General features: G+C 44.3%; 2 protein-coding genes across 7 annotated transcripts in view; one reads left to right on the top strand and one right to left on the bottom strand.

Annotated features, from left to right (window-relative positions):
* The window catches only part of LOC128892137 (uncharacterized), a 258,224-nt gene that overhangs the window by 203,727 nt on the left and 35,458 nt on the right, over window positions 1-19,039 (top strand). For all 3 annotated transcript variants that reach the window (XR_008461009.1, XR_008461011.1, XM_054152285.1), the window contains one exon: window positions 8,657-8,737. Coding sequence is in view for 1 of the 3 variants with exons in the window: in XM_054152285.1 (XP_054008260.1) it covers window positions 8,657-8,737 (81 nt within the window). In the remaining 2 variants the exon portion in view is untranslated. The remainder of the gene's footprint in view (window positions 1-8,656; window positions 8,738-19,039) is intronic.
* Window positions 1-19,039, bottom strand: part of LOC128892131 (uncharacterized) — a 39,817-nt gene that overhangs the window by 5,482 nt on the left and 15,296 nt on the right. For 3 of the 4 annotated variants that reach the window (XM_054152274.1, XM_054152275.1, XM_054152273.1), the window contains 2 exons: window positions 6,061-6,179; window positions 385-478 (listed from right to left, as the gene is read on the bottom strand). In XM_054152274.1, coding sequence (XP_054008249.1) covers window positions 385-478; window positions 6,061-6,179 — 213 coding nt within the window. Of the gene's footprint in view, window positions 1-384; window positions 479-2,110; window positions 2,685-6,060; window positions 6,180-19,039 lie in introns of those variants that run through there. The other variant, XM_054152276.1, reaches the window with a different exon arrangement.

Genomic DNA, 19,039 nt, shown 5'->3' with positions numbered 1-19,039 from the left:
ACATCAGCGACTAGTGAAAAGATGTTACCGACCAGTGGTTTATCAACTCGACAATTATCCATCATACTTCCATTTTACCTCAGTCTCGAAGTAACTCGACCGTTTCCGTTGGATGCAGCAATCGATTCGTTTCCGCACGAATAACAAACCGAATACCAAACGATGTCGTTCAGTAGATTTGTAAACAAGACCGCTTTAAATCGCACGACAAAGTGCACAGGCAATGTTTGTATTTCATTAGAGCGTTTCGCGAAGCGTAATAGCGACGATACTTTCCACGCGTTCGATCGAAACGGCAAACTACGCGGTCGAGGTACTTCCCAATGACCGTCGTTTGAAAAACCCATAGGGTATGCGAGACTCGCGAGAGTAAGATTAACGTACCTTGAAATCGGGATCGATCGTCATTCTCTTGAAAGAGCCAATAATGTAGAGCGTCCCCGTTCCCGTGTCTACCATTTTTGCCTGAGTGCTGTACCTAGAACAAAACAGTCCACTCGGTGAAACGATGTGTAGAGACGAAGCTTTTAAAAATTTCAAAAACAACTCTCTGAAGTTTAGATATTTTAGGTCTAAATAGGCTTAAAAGTATCTCTCTCTCTCTCTTATTAAATAATCAATACATGTATAAAAACCTTAAAATCACACGCAATAATCTTGATACTCTCGTTCGATATGTACACATTGAGTCTCTCCGCTTCAGACTGACTTCTCTTGTCATCTCACGCTTGGCACCCAAACCATACGCACACAACACACCCTTTACATCCTCAAACGTGCAAGTGCATTCTCAGAAGACGATCTCATAACTTAATAACTTAACTAGTTAACCTCTTAGGCACGACTGTTTCTCTGTACAGCAGAGTTCAACGCGAATGATGCGTAAACGACACTGCAATGCAGGACGGAATGCTGTTTTTTTACGCGAGTACTTTGGGATGAAGTTCTCCATGATTGAGTTATAGTTTTTCTTAAAGATATGATATTTATTTAAAGACGCCCTGCTCAGAAAGGTGGCATCCGCGAAAACCGCGATAGTAGCGCATCGTGCATAAGAGGTTAATAGTTATTAACCATTAGTCACGTCCATGCAGTCACATATCACAGGTAACTCGTTTCTGCGCAAGAATAATAAAAAATCTTTTAAATACCGGAGCTAACGGAAATCTATACACGGATAACAGCATCGACTAATTTCACAGGCCCGATTCGGTGAATTGAAATTTCTATTTCGGTCCGTCGGCCGCGATTTTGTGTAAATCCGTCTGCGCGCGCGATGGCACAAAACGGACAGCCTAATTTAGACTATTGAAAATTTCAGTAGTTTATTAACGGCGTTTGTCGTTCTTGTTGATTCATACATCGAACAGCGTTCAATTAACCCGTTTAACGCCGACCGGAAAACCGTGCAGGTGTATTTATTCGCGGACAAGTAATTATGAAGCACGAAATCGCGATCGCCAGAAGCACGGCGCGCGTTTCACCGGCAAATTAAGAGAGCCGAGCACGCCGATTTTCACGGGTCAAAATTTTCCAGCTGTCGCCGACAGCCGACAGCTCTGCTCGCGGAAAAACGTGCACTTGGCCTGGCCCCCCGGGTAAGCGTTTTATCGTCCCGTAAATCGGTAATGCGATTACCGTCGCCCGTACGCGACACGGTTTACGGCAATTTGTTTTCTCTGCGCCTATTTTTTTCACCATTCGACCGACGCTTTATGCTCCGCCGGCAGGTTACACGTTGTCGGAGATACCACTTTAGAAAGAATTGAACGAGGGCCGACGTCGACCTCGCCTTTCACGGGGGAGGAATAGGGAAAACTTGGTTAAAGGTGCGATAGTTCGAATAAATCTGATTCGTTAACCCTTTGCACTCTGCGTCATCTCTTGCAAAATGTGTGAACAGGAATCGCGTTACATTAAATAGTCTGACTTTGAAAACGTGTCTTTTTTGGTATTTTCAAACATTGATTATAAATTCTTATAGCTTTCTTAAAGCATGACACCACTGCAAACATAAAGGATCTTTCAAAAAGTGCTTCAGAATTTTCTTTTTTGATATATTCAATATATTCTATGATGTATGCTGTAACATCGCATTCGATATATTCCGAGGAATCGATGACAAGTGGTTTAATTCCACGGGAAAGGCTCGAGAAATCGAAGATAAAACGTGGCGCCAGAATACTTGGACTCAGTCGTACGCGCGAAACGAACCGAGAATAATTAATAAACGAAGAAAGGTCGGGAAAAGAAGGGAGAAGCTCGAATGGGGAGAAATGGCAGTGAGGTAGGGGTCGAGCGTTTTCGGAACCGGAAGGGTGGAGGATAAGCGAGGGTGGAGAACGCGCGAGTAGGGGGAGGGGGCAGCCCTCCCCCGTGACTCGAGGGGCTTATTCCGGCGAGCGCTTCAGCCGGCGACGATCATTAAAAGTTTAAACGCCCTCCATTGAAGTGCGGCGGATCCAACACTCGGTTTAAAATCCACTATGGCTGGTGCTTTGACTTTTCCTCCGGTCCTCGATTCGCTTCACAAAGGAAACTTCCAACCGAAGCACCCTTTCGATGCTCGACCCGTCCGCCAGCCGCGCGTTCTACGTGCGAGCATCGATTGCCCGAGTTCGTTCCTCCGCGACGAATCTCGAAGTCGATCTTTCCTGGATGCCGAACCAGCGTTACGCGAGCCCCTTCAATAAAAGATGAGACGAACGAATTTGAATCGGCATTGACTATCGATTCACGGCCGAACGCGACCGTTGCGAACCGTTTTCTTTAACGAGAACACCGCACAAAGGAACCGTTCATTCTCGTTTTCTCTTTCCTCCCTGTGAGAAATCTGTGCGTGCTTCGTTGAATTTACCCTCCGACCACTCGAGATCAGCTTAATGCTCGTGTAGGTGTACCATGTGTTCGTACCGTAAAGTGTATTTACTTTTTCTTCTCTACGCTATTTTATTTTTATTACTCGACGCTTCGTTTCGTTTCGTACATCACCCTGATGCTAGCGTTAGTAACGTAACGTGTACACCGATGTGGGTGTCCCATTAAATAAAAAAGATGCGCAAATAATTAAATGCAGAGCAAAAAGAACTAAACAGGACGACATGAATAGAGGGTGGATGAAAGACTGGTAAAACATTTAAAAGCAGAGTAGATTTAAAGAGCCCGCGCGGTTGTAGCGATGAGAGGACAATTAAGGACGAAGAAGTAATTGGACAACGGATAAAGGCGAAGTCGAACCGAAGGCTGCTTCCAAATCTGACGTCGAATCGCGAACTTTGACCGGCGTTACGCGTGAGCGGTGTCCGAGCTACGCAAAGACAGACGTATTTACATCGTCGTCGTCCGAAGTTGAGATGAGTCCGAATCGAGGATCGTGGAGCGGCTTGTTTGCCTTAACTAACGCGGTCTCGTCGCCCGCGGCCCAGGACAAAATTACCCGACGGGGAATATTTAGAAAAGCCCGTCTGCAACTTCGGCCGACCGAGCTCGCGATGCGAGTTCTTCGAGCGTCGCGAACGATCGTCTCGCGTGGCCGACCGGAAGACCATTTCCATCCATCCCGATAAACTAGTTTCGTAAGCATCGGCAATCTCGACTTTTTCCCAAACTTTTCCATCTTTGCTGAACTTTTTGTTAACGCTTACGATACCAACACTCTTCGTTCTTACAGCCAATCTCATAAATATTCGTTCCCTTCTATGTCTGTTGAAGAAGTTTGACTAAATTAAATAATAGTTTTGATATTACCGAATGAATTGTTCGTTATAACTATGTATATGAATAAGCTTATACATCCATATATGTATTATCACAAACACATCGTATATACATTCATGTATTTACACTTGGAAACATCAAACTTGCCACTTAATTTAACCCTTTAGCCTATAACAACGTGTGAGACACGTAATAAGGAATTCCAGTCGAACATGAAATACACGAGTCAGACACGTCGTATAAACGTGCATAAGAGACTTCATAAGGGGTTGAAGAAATTTCTTCAACAGACATTGGAGGTACGAATATTTATGGGAGTGACTGTATGCCTCTCTTGATAGGGATACTCTTTGCGATAGGGTATCACCCCTAATGCTGTTGATCGAGCTACGATTACGGAATTGTAGTATCTTTCGGGTTGTCACTATAGAAATAGATTTGTTACATGAGAAGTAATCGATTCACGAACACGTATAACGATTCATAGTAAGCGTTCCTTTGTATTCATGGGCGAGAGGATCGCAATGGTTCAAATGGAAATCGACCGAACGGCTATTAAATTTCATCCGGGAGACAATAACGTAGGAAATTCAAGATCGTGATCGCGCCGATCGGAAAACTGTCCAGCTTTTCACTTTTGCCTATCCCAGAATTCTATCTGCTAATACGATAGTCTTCCATTTCGCGAGCTCCTATCATTCCCTGCGCCAAATCCAAGGAAGAAAAATTAAGCAAAGCAGCAGGATGAGAGCGGAATGGATAAGAGCGCGTTCCGGAGGAAAGCCAGAATCGAAGGGATCGCTGTAAATCGCGAAGCTTATCGGACTGGCAGGTTGGCAGACGGTTTAACTGCAACCGTCCATGGTCGTTTTGCTAGAAAATCGCCGAGTCCTAGTTTACCGAGAGACCGGGCGATAAATGCAGATCCGAGGTGCCTTATCCTCCCTTTCTTGATCTTACCACGGAGTTTATCGTGGAAAGCAAGGCGACGCACTCCGCGCCGATAAGGGAGCGGATCGTACGACGCGTCCCGCGGCAAGATCGCACGCGAGTTAAGGGATAAGCTGCAATTGACGACCCACGTAACGACGATACCGTCGTGCTCGGTCGAGTCAAATAAGTTCCGTCGACTCGCTGTACAGCCGGGTCGTAATGGACCTCGAGGGAGTCCTGGCTGCGTGGCGAAACTCAACCAATGAGATATCGGGAAACTTGCTTATTTATTCCCTTTATTCGTCGGCCACGAGACGGCAACGATAGAATATATAATATCGGTGCTGGTAAACATCAGGGACCCGAAACGATGACAAAGAAGGGAGGAAATAACGAAAAATGCGGGGCGTAAATAGAGGAAAATTGTACGTGCAAATAAATTAATTAGGCTAATTACCTAGGATAGCGGTGGAAAACAGAGTGCTTGAACGAGCTCAACGAGCTCCAGGAAAAGTCCACTCTGTACAACGAATTATTGAATCAACTTTGGAAAGGCCAGTTCTAAAAGTAGGAGTTTAAATAAAAGCATATAGCAGAAGCACCTGCGTTGAATTTACATAGTGGAAGGATAGGAGGAATGCGAATCCGACAATTAATTAATTTAAAAAAAGAGAGGAGCGATTGATCACCGATGTCATCATTATAATCACTTTCATCTATTGAGATACAGAGCGTTGAATCTTGCTAGATTACTTAAATTCTGCATTAATTAGTCAACAAATGATCCATTTTCTCGACAACCAATTATTGTGTTTCGTCCAGTTTGGAAAGTTTCATAAAATTTGCTCATCACTATGGAATCTACTATGGAAAATTTGCTCATCGCTGCGGAATCTACTACGGAAAATTTTCTCATCACTGTGGAATCTACTACGGGAAATTTGATGAAATGGAATAACATCACTATAGAATGTATTCGTACACTATTCGTACGTATTCGTAAATACGCTATTCCCTATTGGAGCCAATGAATTGTTCGCGACTGTATATCGAGAACGACGCGAGAACTCGTGGGAATGGTCTGCGAGAGGGAAATAAGAGGATACTGAAATTTCAAACGCACCGTCCCTGCAATTCTCGACTAGTGGCGCGGCAAGCAGGGTGTAGACATTCCGGCCACGTATCCTAAAAGCACGAATTTCCGTCCGCGCGAGGAATACGATTATGGCAAAACGTCATGACAGCGTACGTGTGCATCGGCCGCGTTCTCAACGGCTGACCCCGTTAACGCTGCAACAACGTTATCGTCGCGTCGAGTCCCGCGGTACAATCGGTAAAACCCTTCGATTCGTCGGAAGACGCGAATCAGACACCGGCCAATCGAGAGAAGAAGTAATTTCGGGGACTTACCTCCTGGTCCCAGCCACTTCGACGACCTTGCACCGACTTCGACTCCACCAGAACGGCGTCAAGGTCCAGTAGGAACTACTCGCGCTTCTTGCCCAGCCCTCCTCCGGAAACAGAAGCACCTGCGACAGACAACGGGCATCCGATACTCGAGATTCAATATTCCTCGCTCGCATGCAATCAATTTCAACCCCGAACGAGGTCTAGAAGGACTAGTGTTCACGTTCCTCGCAAGGCAACGCAGGCTTTTTTATTCGGAGGCATTATTGTAGGATTAGCCAGTAGTCGTTTACTTATTTTTGGGAAAGTATACTCTAGTTTTGCTTTGTACAGTAAATCCCATAAATATTCGTACCCTCTGTGTCTATCGAAGAAGTGTGATTAAATTAATAATAGTTTCGATTTTACCAAATTAATTTTTCATTATAAATATGTATATAAGTTTATAGATGTATATATTTATATATACATCAACATATTTATTCATACATACACTTGGAAACATCAAACCTGCCATTTAATTTAAACAAATTTCTTCAACAGATATAGAGGCTACGAATATTTATGGGGCTGACTGTATATCTCATTTGATGTAATAGTCTAATAGTGACAAAAAATAACAGTATTACGAATGGATAAAATATTACTAATGAAGATGCCCAAACAAAGCGATCTCTGATAAAATTCCTCTCAGAGCGCCTGCGTCATTCCCGCCATTGATTTCATTTATTCGCAAACGTCAGCGATCGTTATCGTACATCGAATTTTATCCATTACTGAAAATATAAATTTCAACATTTCCGTGAGAGTATTACTGATGGTCGATGCGGTTCTACCGACGAAAATGAGTCCAAACACAGTCTCGTTCGAGGTAGTTTTAATTACACATAGGCAGAAGTATTTCAGAAGCAATTCGAATAACGTATAATTAAAAATATTCCGAACGAGGTCAAATGAGTCTGGACTCATTTTCGTCGGAAAAATTTCGCGAATCGGCGATATAATGAAAAACAAAATTTCAACTTCCATAGGTACTTTCACATAGTGTTCATTACATGGCATAAAAGATATTTGTATGGTATGTCAGGGGAATGTACAAAACTCAAATATAAATTTCGTTTCAACCATTCTTTGCAATAAAACGGTATTCATAGTGTCCCATCATCCTTGGTCGTTCATTGTTCGTGGCAAAGAATACGACTCGACGATTCGACTCAGGGAAGGAAGAAGGGAAAAATGGATCGTCGATACGAAAAAGAGACGCTGCACGAAAATCTTTCATGAAAGAGAGAGGCGACTGAAGGACGAGTCGAGATGATAGTAGAAGCGAGTTCCTTCGACAAAGGGCGCCTTCGATGCGCCTTCGAGCCGGCTCCTGGAACAAAGTTTTCAACGCGTTCTCTCCCGACTTCTTTCTCCTTCCCCTGGAACAGGATTCCGTGTCACGGAACTGTCGTATGACCGAAATACAAAAAGAATCTCGCATCTCTCTCTCGCGCATGCTCCTCTCCGAACCACTTACGCGATCGTGTCAGGGAGGAAGGACTTACGAGCATACAAATCGTCGCGAGTTCCTCCTCGTATTTTTCATAAAAGCGTGATTCCGCGAACAAATGAATAAAATCGTCCGACCGGGTTAAAAAATATTGAAATTATTGAATCGCCTCTCGTTACTCGGTTGTCGACGCCCGGGCACAACCATCCGTGAGACGCTAAATACCGAAACATCGAGTCGAGCTTTCACGCCTCGCTGGATCCGCGAATCGCGTACCAGCGTTCGATTCGATACGCTGGACTTCACTGAAAATCTATACCGCCATCGAATTTCCTCCTGGTCGCCGATCGTCCGTTTGACCAGCCACAGTCCTATTCGAATGGCCGAATACGCGTTTGGTAACCTTACCCCACGGTCCACGGTTCGTTCCCAGCCTTTCGTATTTTTTGTTATAATATTATATATCAAAGAGCTGATGAAATTTACTGCATGCAAAATTAGATGGAAAATCTGATGGTAATCTGATATGATCATTCGTAAATTTCACAGGGTAGGACACTTATAAATTTAAAATCAACTCGTAAGTATTTACGATCTTCCTACGAAATATATTGAAATGAATTCTGTTCTTGGATTTGAAGAAATTATGAAAATCTTTTTATTTTATACACCACATATTTATAACACTGATATTTCCAAACATATTTTACGATATACATGTACATATTAAATTTTTATGTTCGCCCTGACGATACAAAATTGCGATGTCCAGCTTCAGAATTTTATTATTTTCGTAAGTACTCGGTATTAGAAACGTAAAATATCAGCCGGTCGCGAATATGTTAAGGTGATAAATGCATTGCTTCAAACGAATGTGTATACATACAAATCATTCAATGAAACGCATATCATTTCACGAAACTGTATATTACGTAGAGTGTAGGCTCGAGTCGGAAGTAGAAGTAACCGCGACCCGTACTTTGGTCAGACGAAGAGACCGCCCAGCACCGATCACGTTCTCCTTGACCTGGGATTGAAACGACAACGTAATACTTATAATAAGCTCTATAATCGCGTTGATATCTTCTTCAATTTTATTTTCAGATCGAGACCTGCTCAAAGTCCTGCTTATTTGCCGCTCGAATCTCTCCATATTGATGGGCTATTATCTCTCAACGATAACGGGTAAGTTTATAATACCCGATTACAATTTTTCACACGTAACATAGCTGCGCTATTTGATGCTTTAATTGACATGATTCGTCACAGTTTCATCACTTCCTGCTTGATATCGTTATGTTATCGTTTAATTTTCTAATGATGCTATATTTTGAAGCACTCTGTTTTATCTTTTCCATTCCATCTCAAATCGTCTGTTTAGAAATAATATTTTTTTTGTTCAATTCTGTAAACGTAATTTAATCATCCCACCGAATGGAATACATTAGTGTGCTCGAAAAAGTTCAATGGAAATTCTTGCGGTTCGTACAGACTGAATTACTACGTGAATAGAATCGAGCATGCCTAAACTCCCGCTCCATACCTACTGATTATTTATGATCGCTATGTTCTTAACATTTTCATTTTGTTAATAAAATATTACTAACGGCCTCATTCACAGCGTTTGCACGTTCAAATAATTTAATATTAATCATCGCCCGAGGCATTACACGTGGCATACCAACTTTGTCGTTTTTATAATGCTCCTTGTTCAAATTAATTGCATTCTTGATCCCTCATGGCCGCACCTGTACTAAACAGTAACGCTCGAGACTACCCGCATCATGAACTCCAATCGAATATTAACAATTAAGGGTATAATCGCAAGAATATACAGATTCTTTTTATAGATTCTATGTTCTTTAGACAAACGTTCGATCGGAGATAGCAAATATCGCGTGTACCGATAAAAGAACGTCGCGAAGATCCGCAGTGGTTCGCCGCACTCGAGAATTCGATCGACGCGAATTGGATAGCGTTTCGATAATTAATCTTCTCCGTGACAGACGGAATCCCGAGCGCGTTGTCGCCGAGCGGTACGAAGCCGATGGAGGCGGGAAGGGCGTTAACGAGGAGTAACTGTCCATCGTGGAACGTCGCTGCTGCGCTCGATAACGTACGCGACAAGCGACGTAGCTCGCGCTTCCGTCCGGTAGAAAGCTACCGATCGAATAAGCAAATCTCGTCGCGTTACCATCGCTTCCTCTCGACGTGCGTCGAGCACCGCTCCTTCCTGTCGACGCGTCCGGACTCTCAACTCGTTGTCCATCGCGGCAGCTGCCGATCGAGCTCGGGAATTATCGAGTGCGATTACTACGTCTATACTGTAGCCACGCCATAGACACCTTCCTCTCTAAATAGCATTTCCACTAACTCCCGTTAATCCAAGTCGGATAAAACTCTGAGCTCTTGGACCCGGCAGCGATTTTAACAGCGTTCTGATTACGAAGCATCCTCGAGAGAAATTTCTACGGAGAAATTGGAGAAACTTCCTTGGTATTTGTAAAAATATGTTGACAACATGGAGAAGTTTCCGTCATGACGGTGATGTCGGACATCACTGTGCAGTAGTATAGGCGGACTATGTACAGACTGCATTGGTCTGTTCGCGCTAAACCTACCTGCGTTTCGTTCGTAGCTATTTCTATCGCAATTTAAACAAATATTACATCTTTTGAAATATTTCGATTTGCTATTGAATCAAAGGCAAATGCAACATTGAGTAAATATAGAACATTCAGATTGGAAATTAATGGAAAACAGCGATACCCGTATGACGTATGATAATGTACAACAATTATTTTGATACATACCAGAATGATTTTTGACCCACCTAATACACACGACATTCCTCTCTATATTCGGGTCTTTCGTTGAATACCATAGCATAAAAATACCGTTCGTAACTCGTACTCAGCCAAGAATAAAATTACCATTTCATTCAACAGAATTCCCCAATCCCCTCTCGAAAAACAATGAAAAAGCTCTCGCGAAAATTCTTGAATCTGGAAAAATGAAATGTCCCAGAAAAAACACAATCACCAGCCGCAGGTGGTCTTCTGGACCTCGTCGCGTCCGACGCACTCCCCCCAGCTCCCCCCAAGCGTCGCGTTCCGTCTACGACCGGCGTCTCCGTTACGTTTCATTGCGATCTCTCGGTCTCGTTGTCTGCCCGTTCGCTCCCTTGTTCTCGCTTTTCGTTCTGCCCTCGTCGTGAAACGCGTCAGACTCGTGTCACGGGCCGCGCTTAATTACACCGCCCGGAAATTATATTAATACTCGTTAAAATTCCAGCAACGATTTTCGCGCTGGGTGACGCGCTGGGCGTTGGACAGGCGAGAACTCGAGGTTATCGAGTGCGCGTATTCTGGCGAGGAAAACTCGGGTCGTCGAAGTTCGTCGGTTCCTCGAAATTGCGATCCGACGACGAAAGTTTAGTTCTCAAAAGGAATCTCCCGGTGTTCGTCGACTTTCGTTCCGACGGGCATCGTCGAGGCGTCGACTTATTTACCTCGCGATACGTTACACGCTCGTAACACACCCCCAACGTAGCTCGTAGCTTCTCAGCCGGTGCGACGAGACGCGCGACAAAGCGGAAAATACTTTCACGGACGGTTCCTCCTTCCTCGTGCTCGCACTCTCTTCGTCGTCGCCTTTTCCCCCGTGGCTCGTGTCGGAGCATCGACCTCGGCCTCTCTCCATCGTCCAAGACGATTTTTCGCTGGCATGAAAGAGACGCCGGGAACTCGCGGGATGCCGGCAATTCGTTTTCATAAACGCTCGCGTTGTATATCCGGTTAGCTGGGAATCACCGGGAGCGTTTATTTCACGGAATCCCATACGGATATACGAGGGGGCGGCGTAGAGCGTTGGGACGCGCCCTCCGACGCACGGAAGGATCCAGTTCGCATGGGGGATCCATCCGGCGCTGAACGATAGCCCGCGCGCCATTCCTGCGACTGGCTTGCACGCGTACCTTGGCCACATTACACGCGCCGGATATACCGGTTAATCCGATAATCCGCTGCTTCGGTCCATTGCCGCGTCATTCGCCCCATTCTCGTCTCCGTCGCTCCGCGCGTACACGCACGCAACCGTGCCTTTCTAGCGCCTTCTCTCTCGCGAGCTTTATCTTCGCTTATCAGACTGCTCGCGCCTCTAACCTCCTCCGTATTTACCATCCTTTCCTTCCGTTTGCCCTTCTTATCGATAAGTGTCCCGCGAAACGGTTAATTGCGCCGATAAGGTAATTCTATACTTTACTTTTATTTATTGAGAGACTGTGAGGATATGTTGGTCTTTATTGGATACTTTAGTGAATTAACTGTTGAATTAACCCTTTGCACTCGAGGCCTTTCTTTTCTGGTATCTACCAGCAACTCGGGATGCTTTCTTAGCATTCTATTAACACGAATACTAATTGTCAGATTGACTTTGAAGATGTATTTGAGATTTCAGTATTAGTTCACCTTTACTTCACCGACGATCATTTTATTTATGAAATTTCGAGTTCTAAAGAAATGAAACCTACAGGAACCTGGTGGTGACCGAGAGTCACTTCTCGAGTTACTGCATTACGTTAAGATGTGACTAAAGGTCACCTCTCGGATGCAAAGGGTTAACTGATACACCTTTAGTCGAGAAAAAGTTCGAGGGCTTAAGACTTTGATCGTTCCTAGGAGAGGACTTTTTAATCGGTTTGGATGGGATATGAAACTTAATTAAATCCGATAAGGTCACACGGTACGTCCATCGATAATTTTAGATAAAAATGTTAGGACGGCGACGCTAGATTAAGCATATTAAATAGTGGTTCGCTATTATCGTCAAGGATAGACACGGGTTGACCTAGTTCGCGAGTCGCTACCCTTGGAAACATGTTATGCTCTGTTCAAGAATATAGCAGGTTTCGATGCAAACCGAGATCGAGTAGATGACACATGTTCCCAGATTTCGATTTATTCAGTGCACGGGTTTATCAATGGGACGTACAGTAATCTCAAGGTATCTTCCCGACGTTTGCTATTGGTGGGGTTTCGATAGCAGTATTTACTATGTTATGAGTGAATATTGGCATATTTATGCAAATTCATATTTTGCAAGAAACAGATTGAAACCTACACGAAAACATATCTTATCTCCTAAACCGTAACGCATATACTGTTGTCGATACTTTATATATTTTTGCATTCTCACAGATTTTCCCACATCTCCATTAGGTATAAATGCATAAAAATTTGTAGACTAGCGATTACATTAACATCACACGTGTCAATGAATATCACAAGCCAAATTACACTCGCCTATCAAAATAAAATTTGTCTCGAATTCAGCAAGAGTCCACTGGACCATGAAATGTCTTTATCCGTCAAGATATAATCACGATGTATCGCCAATTACGAAAGTTATTACCACACGGTGTGCCGTGAAAAAGGAATGGATGAAACCAGAGCATGAATTCAACGTTGCTAAGGCTGATCTTAACTGAAATACGATTTTTCATCCACTCCGGGAGGAATGATCGTAATACGGTCATTCAAATTGTCCGATTCTCGACGGGGAAATGAATATCCAGCAAAGGTTCGGGTAGACGCGTAGTCGCAAAGGACGTCGGGGATTAAGCAACGATCGCGGTTATCCCCGGAGAGTCTCGTATCTCCGCATTAAGTCTCGGTAACTGCTGGTCAGCCGGTGCTTAATCCGACGATCCAACGGGCGAAATCGTTCCCGAAGCCGCGGTTCGTGGAATCCTCTTCGAATTCCACGACTGGGAATAACATTTTGCCGTTCGGCTAACTTCGAGATAGCTCGGTTCCATGGCGCGTGCACACGGGACTGGGAAAATAGCGAGGATCAGGTCGTAATGCGAGCCCGATCGCGTTACGCCACCAAATTGAGTTTCCTGCGAATTTGCCGCGATCACGCGCGTTCTTGTTACCCTGCTACAGCGAGAACGGAAGACCCCCGAATTCGAAAAATACTTCGAGAGCCGCGGTGCCGTCCAAAGGCTGGCAATCTCGAACGAGAGAATTGTTATCCTCTCTGGAAGCGGAAACGATTCCTTAAATTTTCGCCAAAAAGCAAATCAAGTCGGGGGATAAGACGATTTGACTCGCTTCTTCGCCGCTATCGGTTGCGATTTCAGCTTTCAATTCCGATTTAAAATTGGCACGCGACGATCAGGGGGTCAGCTGATAGCGAGAAGGGTTCAGTTTTTGTCATAGACGTGGGGGTTAGTATACGTCGGGACGCCAACTCCTACGCGTATAGAATAAAATTTTATTATTTAACGTTGAAAATTTATTCCAGAGGGATTTGAACCCGGTCAGCACTCAACGGACGTTGCGAGTCCGTCGTGACCGCCTCGTTGAAACGGGTACGGTTGCTGGCAGACCAAAGGGAATTTCACAAATTTTGACCTCTCTTCTCTTCTCTCAAAGTTTATGGGTGTGTTCACAAACAATTTATCCACGCTTTTCGTAGATATTTTATCGAAATCAGCGCCTCTTGCGATAACTTTCCCCGTGTTAGGCATTTGACAAGCTTGAGTGAGTTTACGGATTTAAAATTTCCTCCATGCCTTTCGAGCAATCGTTAAGTTAGGATTACGTTGGTTCATGGATGGTGGGGATGATGATAAAGGATATATTCGTATGTTATCTTCTATATATGTCGATTTGAAGAAACCAATGAAACAAAGAGTAATAACTGAGCCTTTCATTGCACAAATAAAACTTCATATAACGCCATGAAACAAAAAGTTGAGAAATGCGATGAAATGGCCTCTGAAATGAATTATTTATTATTCCATGGCCCAAAAAATTTTGTCGTTTAATGGTGTTCATCTTTATTATTCAGGAATGTTATACATATATAACGTCGTGACTTTACCAAATGCTTTGACACTTAAATTTTAGATTTTTCAAAAAGTGGAGTTAATCGATTTGTTCAGTGGACGGCTCAACTAATCTGCAGCACTTTATGTAAATTCGTATTAACAAGAATACAGAAGGAAAATTGAAACTTAAATAAAAGAATGTAGTAACAACTTATAGAAGGAGGTTATTCCTAACACGTTCAGGTTTACTAACCCAGATAGTTTACACGAAAAGCAAATTGGGAAAGCGATGGTAGCCGCGACCGTTTAGGCACAAATGTGCCTGTAACAGAGTTCAAGTGTACATATAGAACGTCAACGGCCACATTGGTTGATGCTGCTTATAATGTATCAACCCAGTAAATAGAATTTAGGTAATGGCAAATAGATGCGTTACTGACCAATCTAAAATCAAACCTAATCGTAGCATGACGTGCGGTGAGGTCGTGAAATGACCCTGTTTGCCCTTACGTATACCACGAAACGTGAAATCCGATTACGAACTGCGGCTATACAAACTGATTCATGATTGTTAAGCGATACATCAAAGAGTGCCTACGATGACAAAACTACGAATCCAAAGAGTCAAACCTGGCAAAACCGATCCCAACCATTCCTAGCAACTATGTGATTCACGGTATAGTTATCAAGATGGAAGTAGCGGTATAAGCGACATCATTATACTTGCTCCCATGGTGATCGACGCGATTCGTGGCCTCGGTAATCCTACCCGCAGCCTAGAACTTTCGCTCGGTACGGTTTCTGGGTCACGGGGGTGAATTCAACGTCAAGCGCCAACAGCGTAGCAAGGAAGAAGGACGGAAAAGGGAAGAGAGAAGTTTAGGCATCGGATATCGGAAAGTCGATGTCGCTCGGCGAATCTCGAGATCGCGTTACGGAAACGAGTGTATGCGAAAAGCGGTGGTCGACCGTTGATCACGAAACAATCATCAATTTTAATCGAAACGACAAACAGTTTTGCTTCCTGAACTTTTATCATTTATTAATTCACCCCTCTTTACCATCTGTTGGTTGACGCAACGATAACACAGGCAACCCCGAGTATAAAGTGCCGGGTATTTTCTGGGTTGGTCGCTCGAGAAAACGGCAACCCGGTAACGCGATGTCGTTCCGGACGATAAATATATACATATATACATTATATACCTAAATTATATGTACCCAGTGTACATGTATACGTACGTATATACAGGCGAACGTGGATTAAATCTGGCTTTCTACGAAATCCCAGAAATCGTAGCACCCACCGATCCGTGCGACGGCACGGTCAGCAATACTTTACACCTGCCACGTTGCAGACCTAATTAGATGCGACGGGCTTAATTTTCCACGCATAATGGGCTAGTCGAACTAAACGAGCAACGATCTCTTCTCTTTCGTTTATCTCGAGGATACTGGAGGGATCCCGCGATGGATATTAAACGGGACTTCGATCGATGCTGCTTCGTCAACGACCCAACATTTTGCGCGCAAGTAATTCGAATACCTCGACTCTCGACCCCGTGAAAACCCACCCTAACCCGAACGATTATGAAATTTCGTTAGCATAATATTCATTGATAATATTGGAAATTAAGGTACTTGCTATAACGGTGATGAAAGATTTCGCTAAACTTGAACAAAATCTTATTACAAATTATTGGAATTCATCTTCTTAGTATCCCTCCTTACCTTTACCGAAGAAATCTTATCTATTTCACTGATCCTATCGCATTAAACATTGACGTTTAAAAGTGTTAATCTCGTCTCGATCTTCGAGGCCCCATTCTTCGTTTCACTCTGGCTTTTCCATAAAATTTTCGGAATATCAGGTGAAAGCTACGAAATGTTTCGACGTGCACTCAATTTTCGCAATTTCCTGCCAATTTTGAACACCCAACGCGGGGAAACGAAAGCAAGTATTACAAAGCGTTAAAAATTTTTTCAATTCACCCCGTCACGAGAATCGACTTTCGATCGCTATCGTTTCGTCCCACCGCGGCGCCGTCGACGAGCAAATTTTTCGTTTTCCGCGTCCTGTCGGAGGGAACGTTCGCGCGTGGCTCGCCGTTTCCATGGAGTAAACGAATTAGCGATTCGTTGGAGCGACGGATCGCGAATTCAAAACGAATATTTACTCTATCGGGAGAGTTCGGGCGAAGTTGGCTCGCATTCGTTTGCAGAACCAACGGCGGTCCAGATTTTTGCCGATCCGCCTTCGAGCCGGGGGAGACTCGAGTTCTCTTCTCTTCCTGCCCTCATCGATTTAATAAACTCGGCTCCGTAGACTCTGCCAGCCACTCCGAGTCGAACGAATCTTCCCTTAAGAGAGTCAATCTGCGGAGCGGCTTCTCGAGCCAACGTCGCGGAGAAGCCTCGACCCGATTCCGATCGATCCCTTTGACAGCTACCTGCTCCTAAATCGAGCCACCGCCTCCTTTTCAACCAGCCACCCCCCAAGAGTTTCCCATTTGCGAGCCAAGGAATTACTCTTCCGGGCGAAATTCATTTACATCCGAATCGCGGGGCTACGTCAGGACACACGTTCGCCGTTCGTGAATCCCGCCCGATATCGCTTTTCATTCGCCGATGCGAGGAGAGGACGCAAACGAGGGCGGAAATGTGCTCGCCCGACCGTCGTTTTTCCACGAGAATGTCGCGCGTCTTCGTTAATCGACGAAAGAGCACGTAACGCGAAGCAATTAAGCTGCGCATCGCGGACTCGTTACGGCTGAAATTACGTTTCCGGCGTCCACTCGGTCGCATTTAACGACTCAATGTCGGGAGAGGTTCGTTTGCGTCGACGCAGCCATGAATGAACGTCCACGGACAAGGTTGATCGACGCGATCGCGCGTCGTTCACAGCCTGGGCTCGTTTACTCGATCGAACGATCACTTCTTCATCGGTGCACGCTGTGTACTATTTTACGGGTCTGGCTTTGCCTCGCTCCAAAAAGGGGAAAAAGACTCAACGTTTGTTAATCGGTTTATAAGTTGTAAGAATCGAAGTTGAATGAAAGTAAGTTCTGAAGAGATAAGGAATGTGGAAAAGGTAAAAGAAAACTGAAAAGACTATACAGGAAATGAAACGCAGGAAAAGAACGCGTACTCGACATATTTTCAAAGTTATTTTTTTCGAAAATAAAGCGTCATATGAAAAATACTTTATTCGACATTTTCGATTCAATTTTTCACGTAGAATCACCCCCTACTCACTTGTACCACCAGTTACGGGACACCCAGTGTATCTGTTTAAATAGTAAAAATCCTTGAGTGATAGGATCTTAGTTTAGCATACGCTATAGAAACAATTCATCCTGTACCTCGAGACCAATGATCGATCGACGCACTTTGTTTCGGATTGGAAGCGAGTGTCCGCAACGAAAGCCGACCTGGAAGCCCCGGAACAGAAGGAAACGGAAGAGAAAAAAATATCGCAGTAAGGCTTGTTCATGATTCGATCGTTTGGTCGTCGAAGGGTTGTCAGGGTGGTGCGAAGGTTGACGGGTGGCGGTAACTGGTAACGGACGACGGGCGACATGAAACTGGTGGCGGATGACGGGAAGCGGGCGGAGGAAAACGGAAGCAGGAGAATGGGAATACCGTGAGGTTGAAGCACGGTCTAGGGGCCTAAACAAAGGAGGGTCGTTAGAAACAAGTGGCGCCGATTAAAAACGCCGACGCTACTCGCCGCGATGCATCGACAAACACGCGACATCGTGTTTTCCTCGGACTTCGTTTCCCTTCTTCATTGGCCCGAATCCTGCTACCTCTATTCCATTCAGCCGAACGAGATCGAACCGATAACCGTCCCGACGTGACGCGCCTTCCCCGTTAACCTTCCCCCAATTTTCTTGCCACCCTCGCACTCGACTTTGCGTGGATAAACGAAACGGTTGCTCCTACCTAACCCGTAGTCTTACGGGGGCGCTTAGACTGAACTCGTGAATCCTGAGAATTGGTATTCCACGGAGTCCCAGTCCGCTTAGAACAAATTTCTCCGAGTAGCGACACTAATTCCCATATATTTGAAACTTGCTGTGTATGCCCACCGTATCTTACCTACTTATGAACGTATAAGAATCCCAAATTCTGCCATTCACGATTTTAGTGGTAGCGTAATTTCTAGTCGATCTAACTATCTCCAAATTCTTTAAATTTCTTTTTCTATCAACGACTCGACATATTTTCGCCGCGATCTGATAAGCGAGAATTGTAGAATCGAGTCGCTTTTCGATCGCGAAAATATGTTCTTGGCATGTATATGGAGATTTTGTGACCGTGAACGAATCCATGCGATTCGGTGAGTGCGGTGCGAGAGGTCGAACGAGTCAGTCGTTTAGAGGGAGTCGTGTAACAAGGGCCGTGTTAGAGGGTTAATCAAGGTATAGAGCGTGGAATCTAAGTTTAATTTCATTTAAATATGGAGGATGATTTTCAAAAAGTGGGTCAAGCTGCTGCACTTTAAAAAATAAAAAATTTGTACGGTGGAAAAAATTGCACCTCGCAATCCTTTGATGATAATTTTCGCGTGCAGCGGTGCACGCAACACGATACCTATTTGCACATGCTTTTGTATGTTTTGTTTTCTTTCGTAAATCGTAGTATAC

Source organism: Hylaeus anthracinus, unplaced genomic scaffold (genome assembly GCF_026225885.1).
Source record: "Hylaeus anthracinus isolate JK02 unplaced genomic scaffold, UHH_iyHylAnth1.0_haploid 12002, whole genome shotgun sequence".
NCBI lineage: Eukaryota > Metazoa > Arthropoda > Insecta > Hymenoptera > Colletidae > Hylaeus > Hylaeus anthracinus.
The sequence above is the reverse complement of the archived record's forward strand: the minus strand, read 5'-3'. Positions and strand labels throughout refer to the sequence as shown.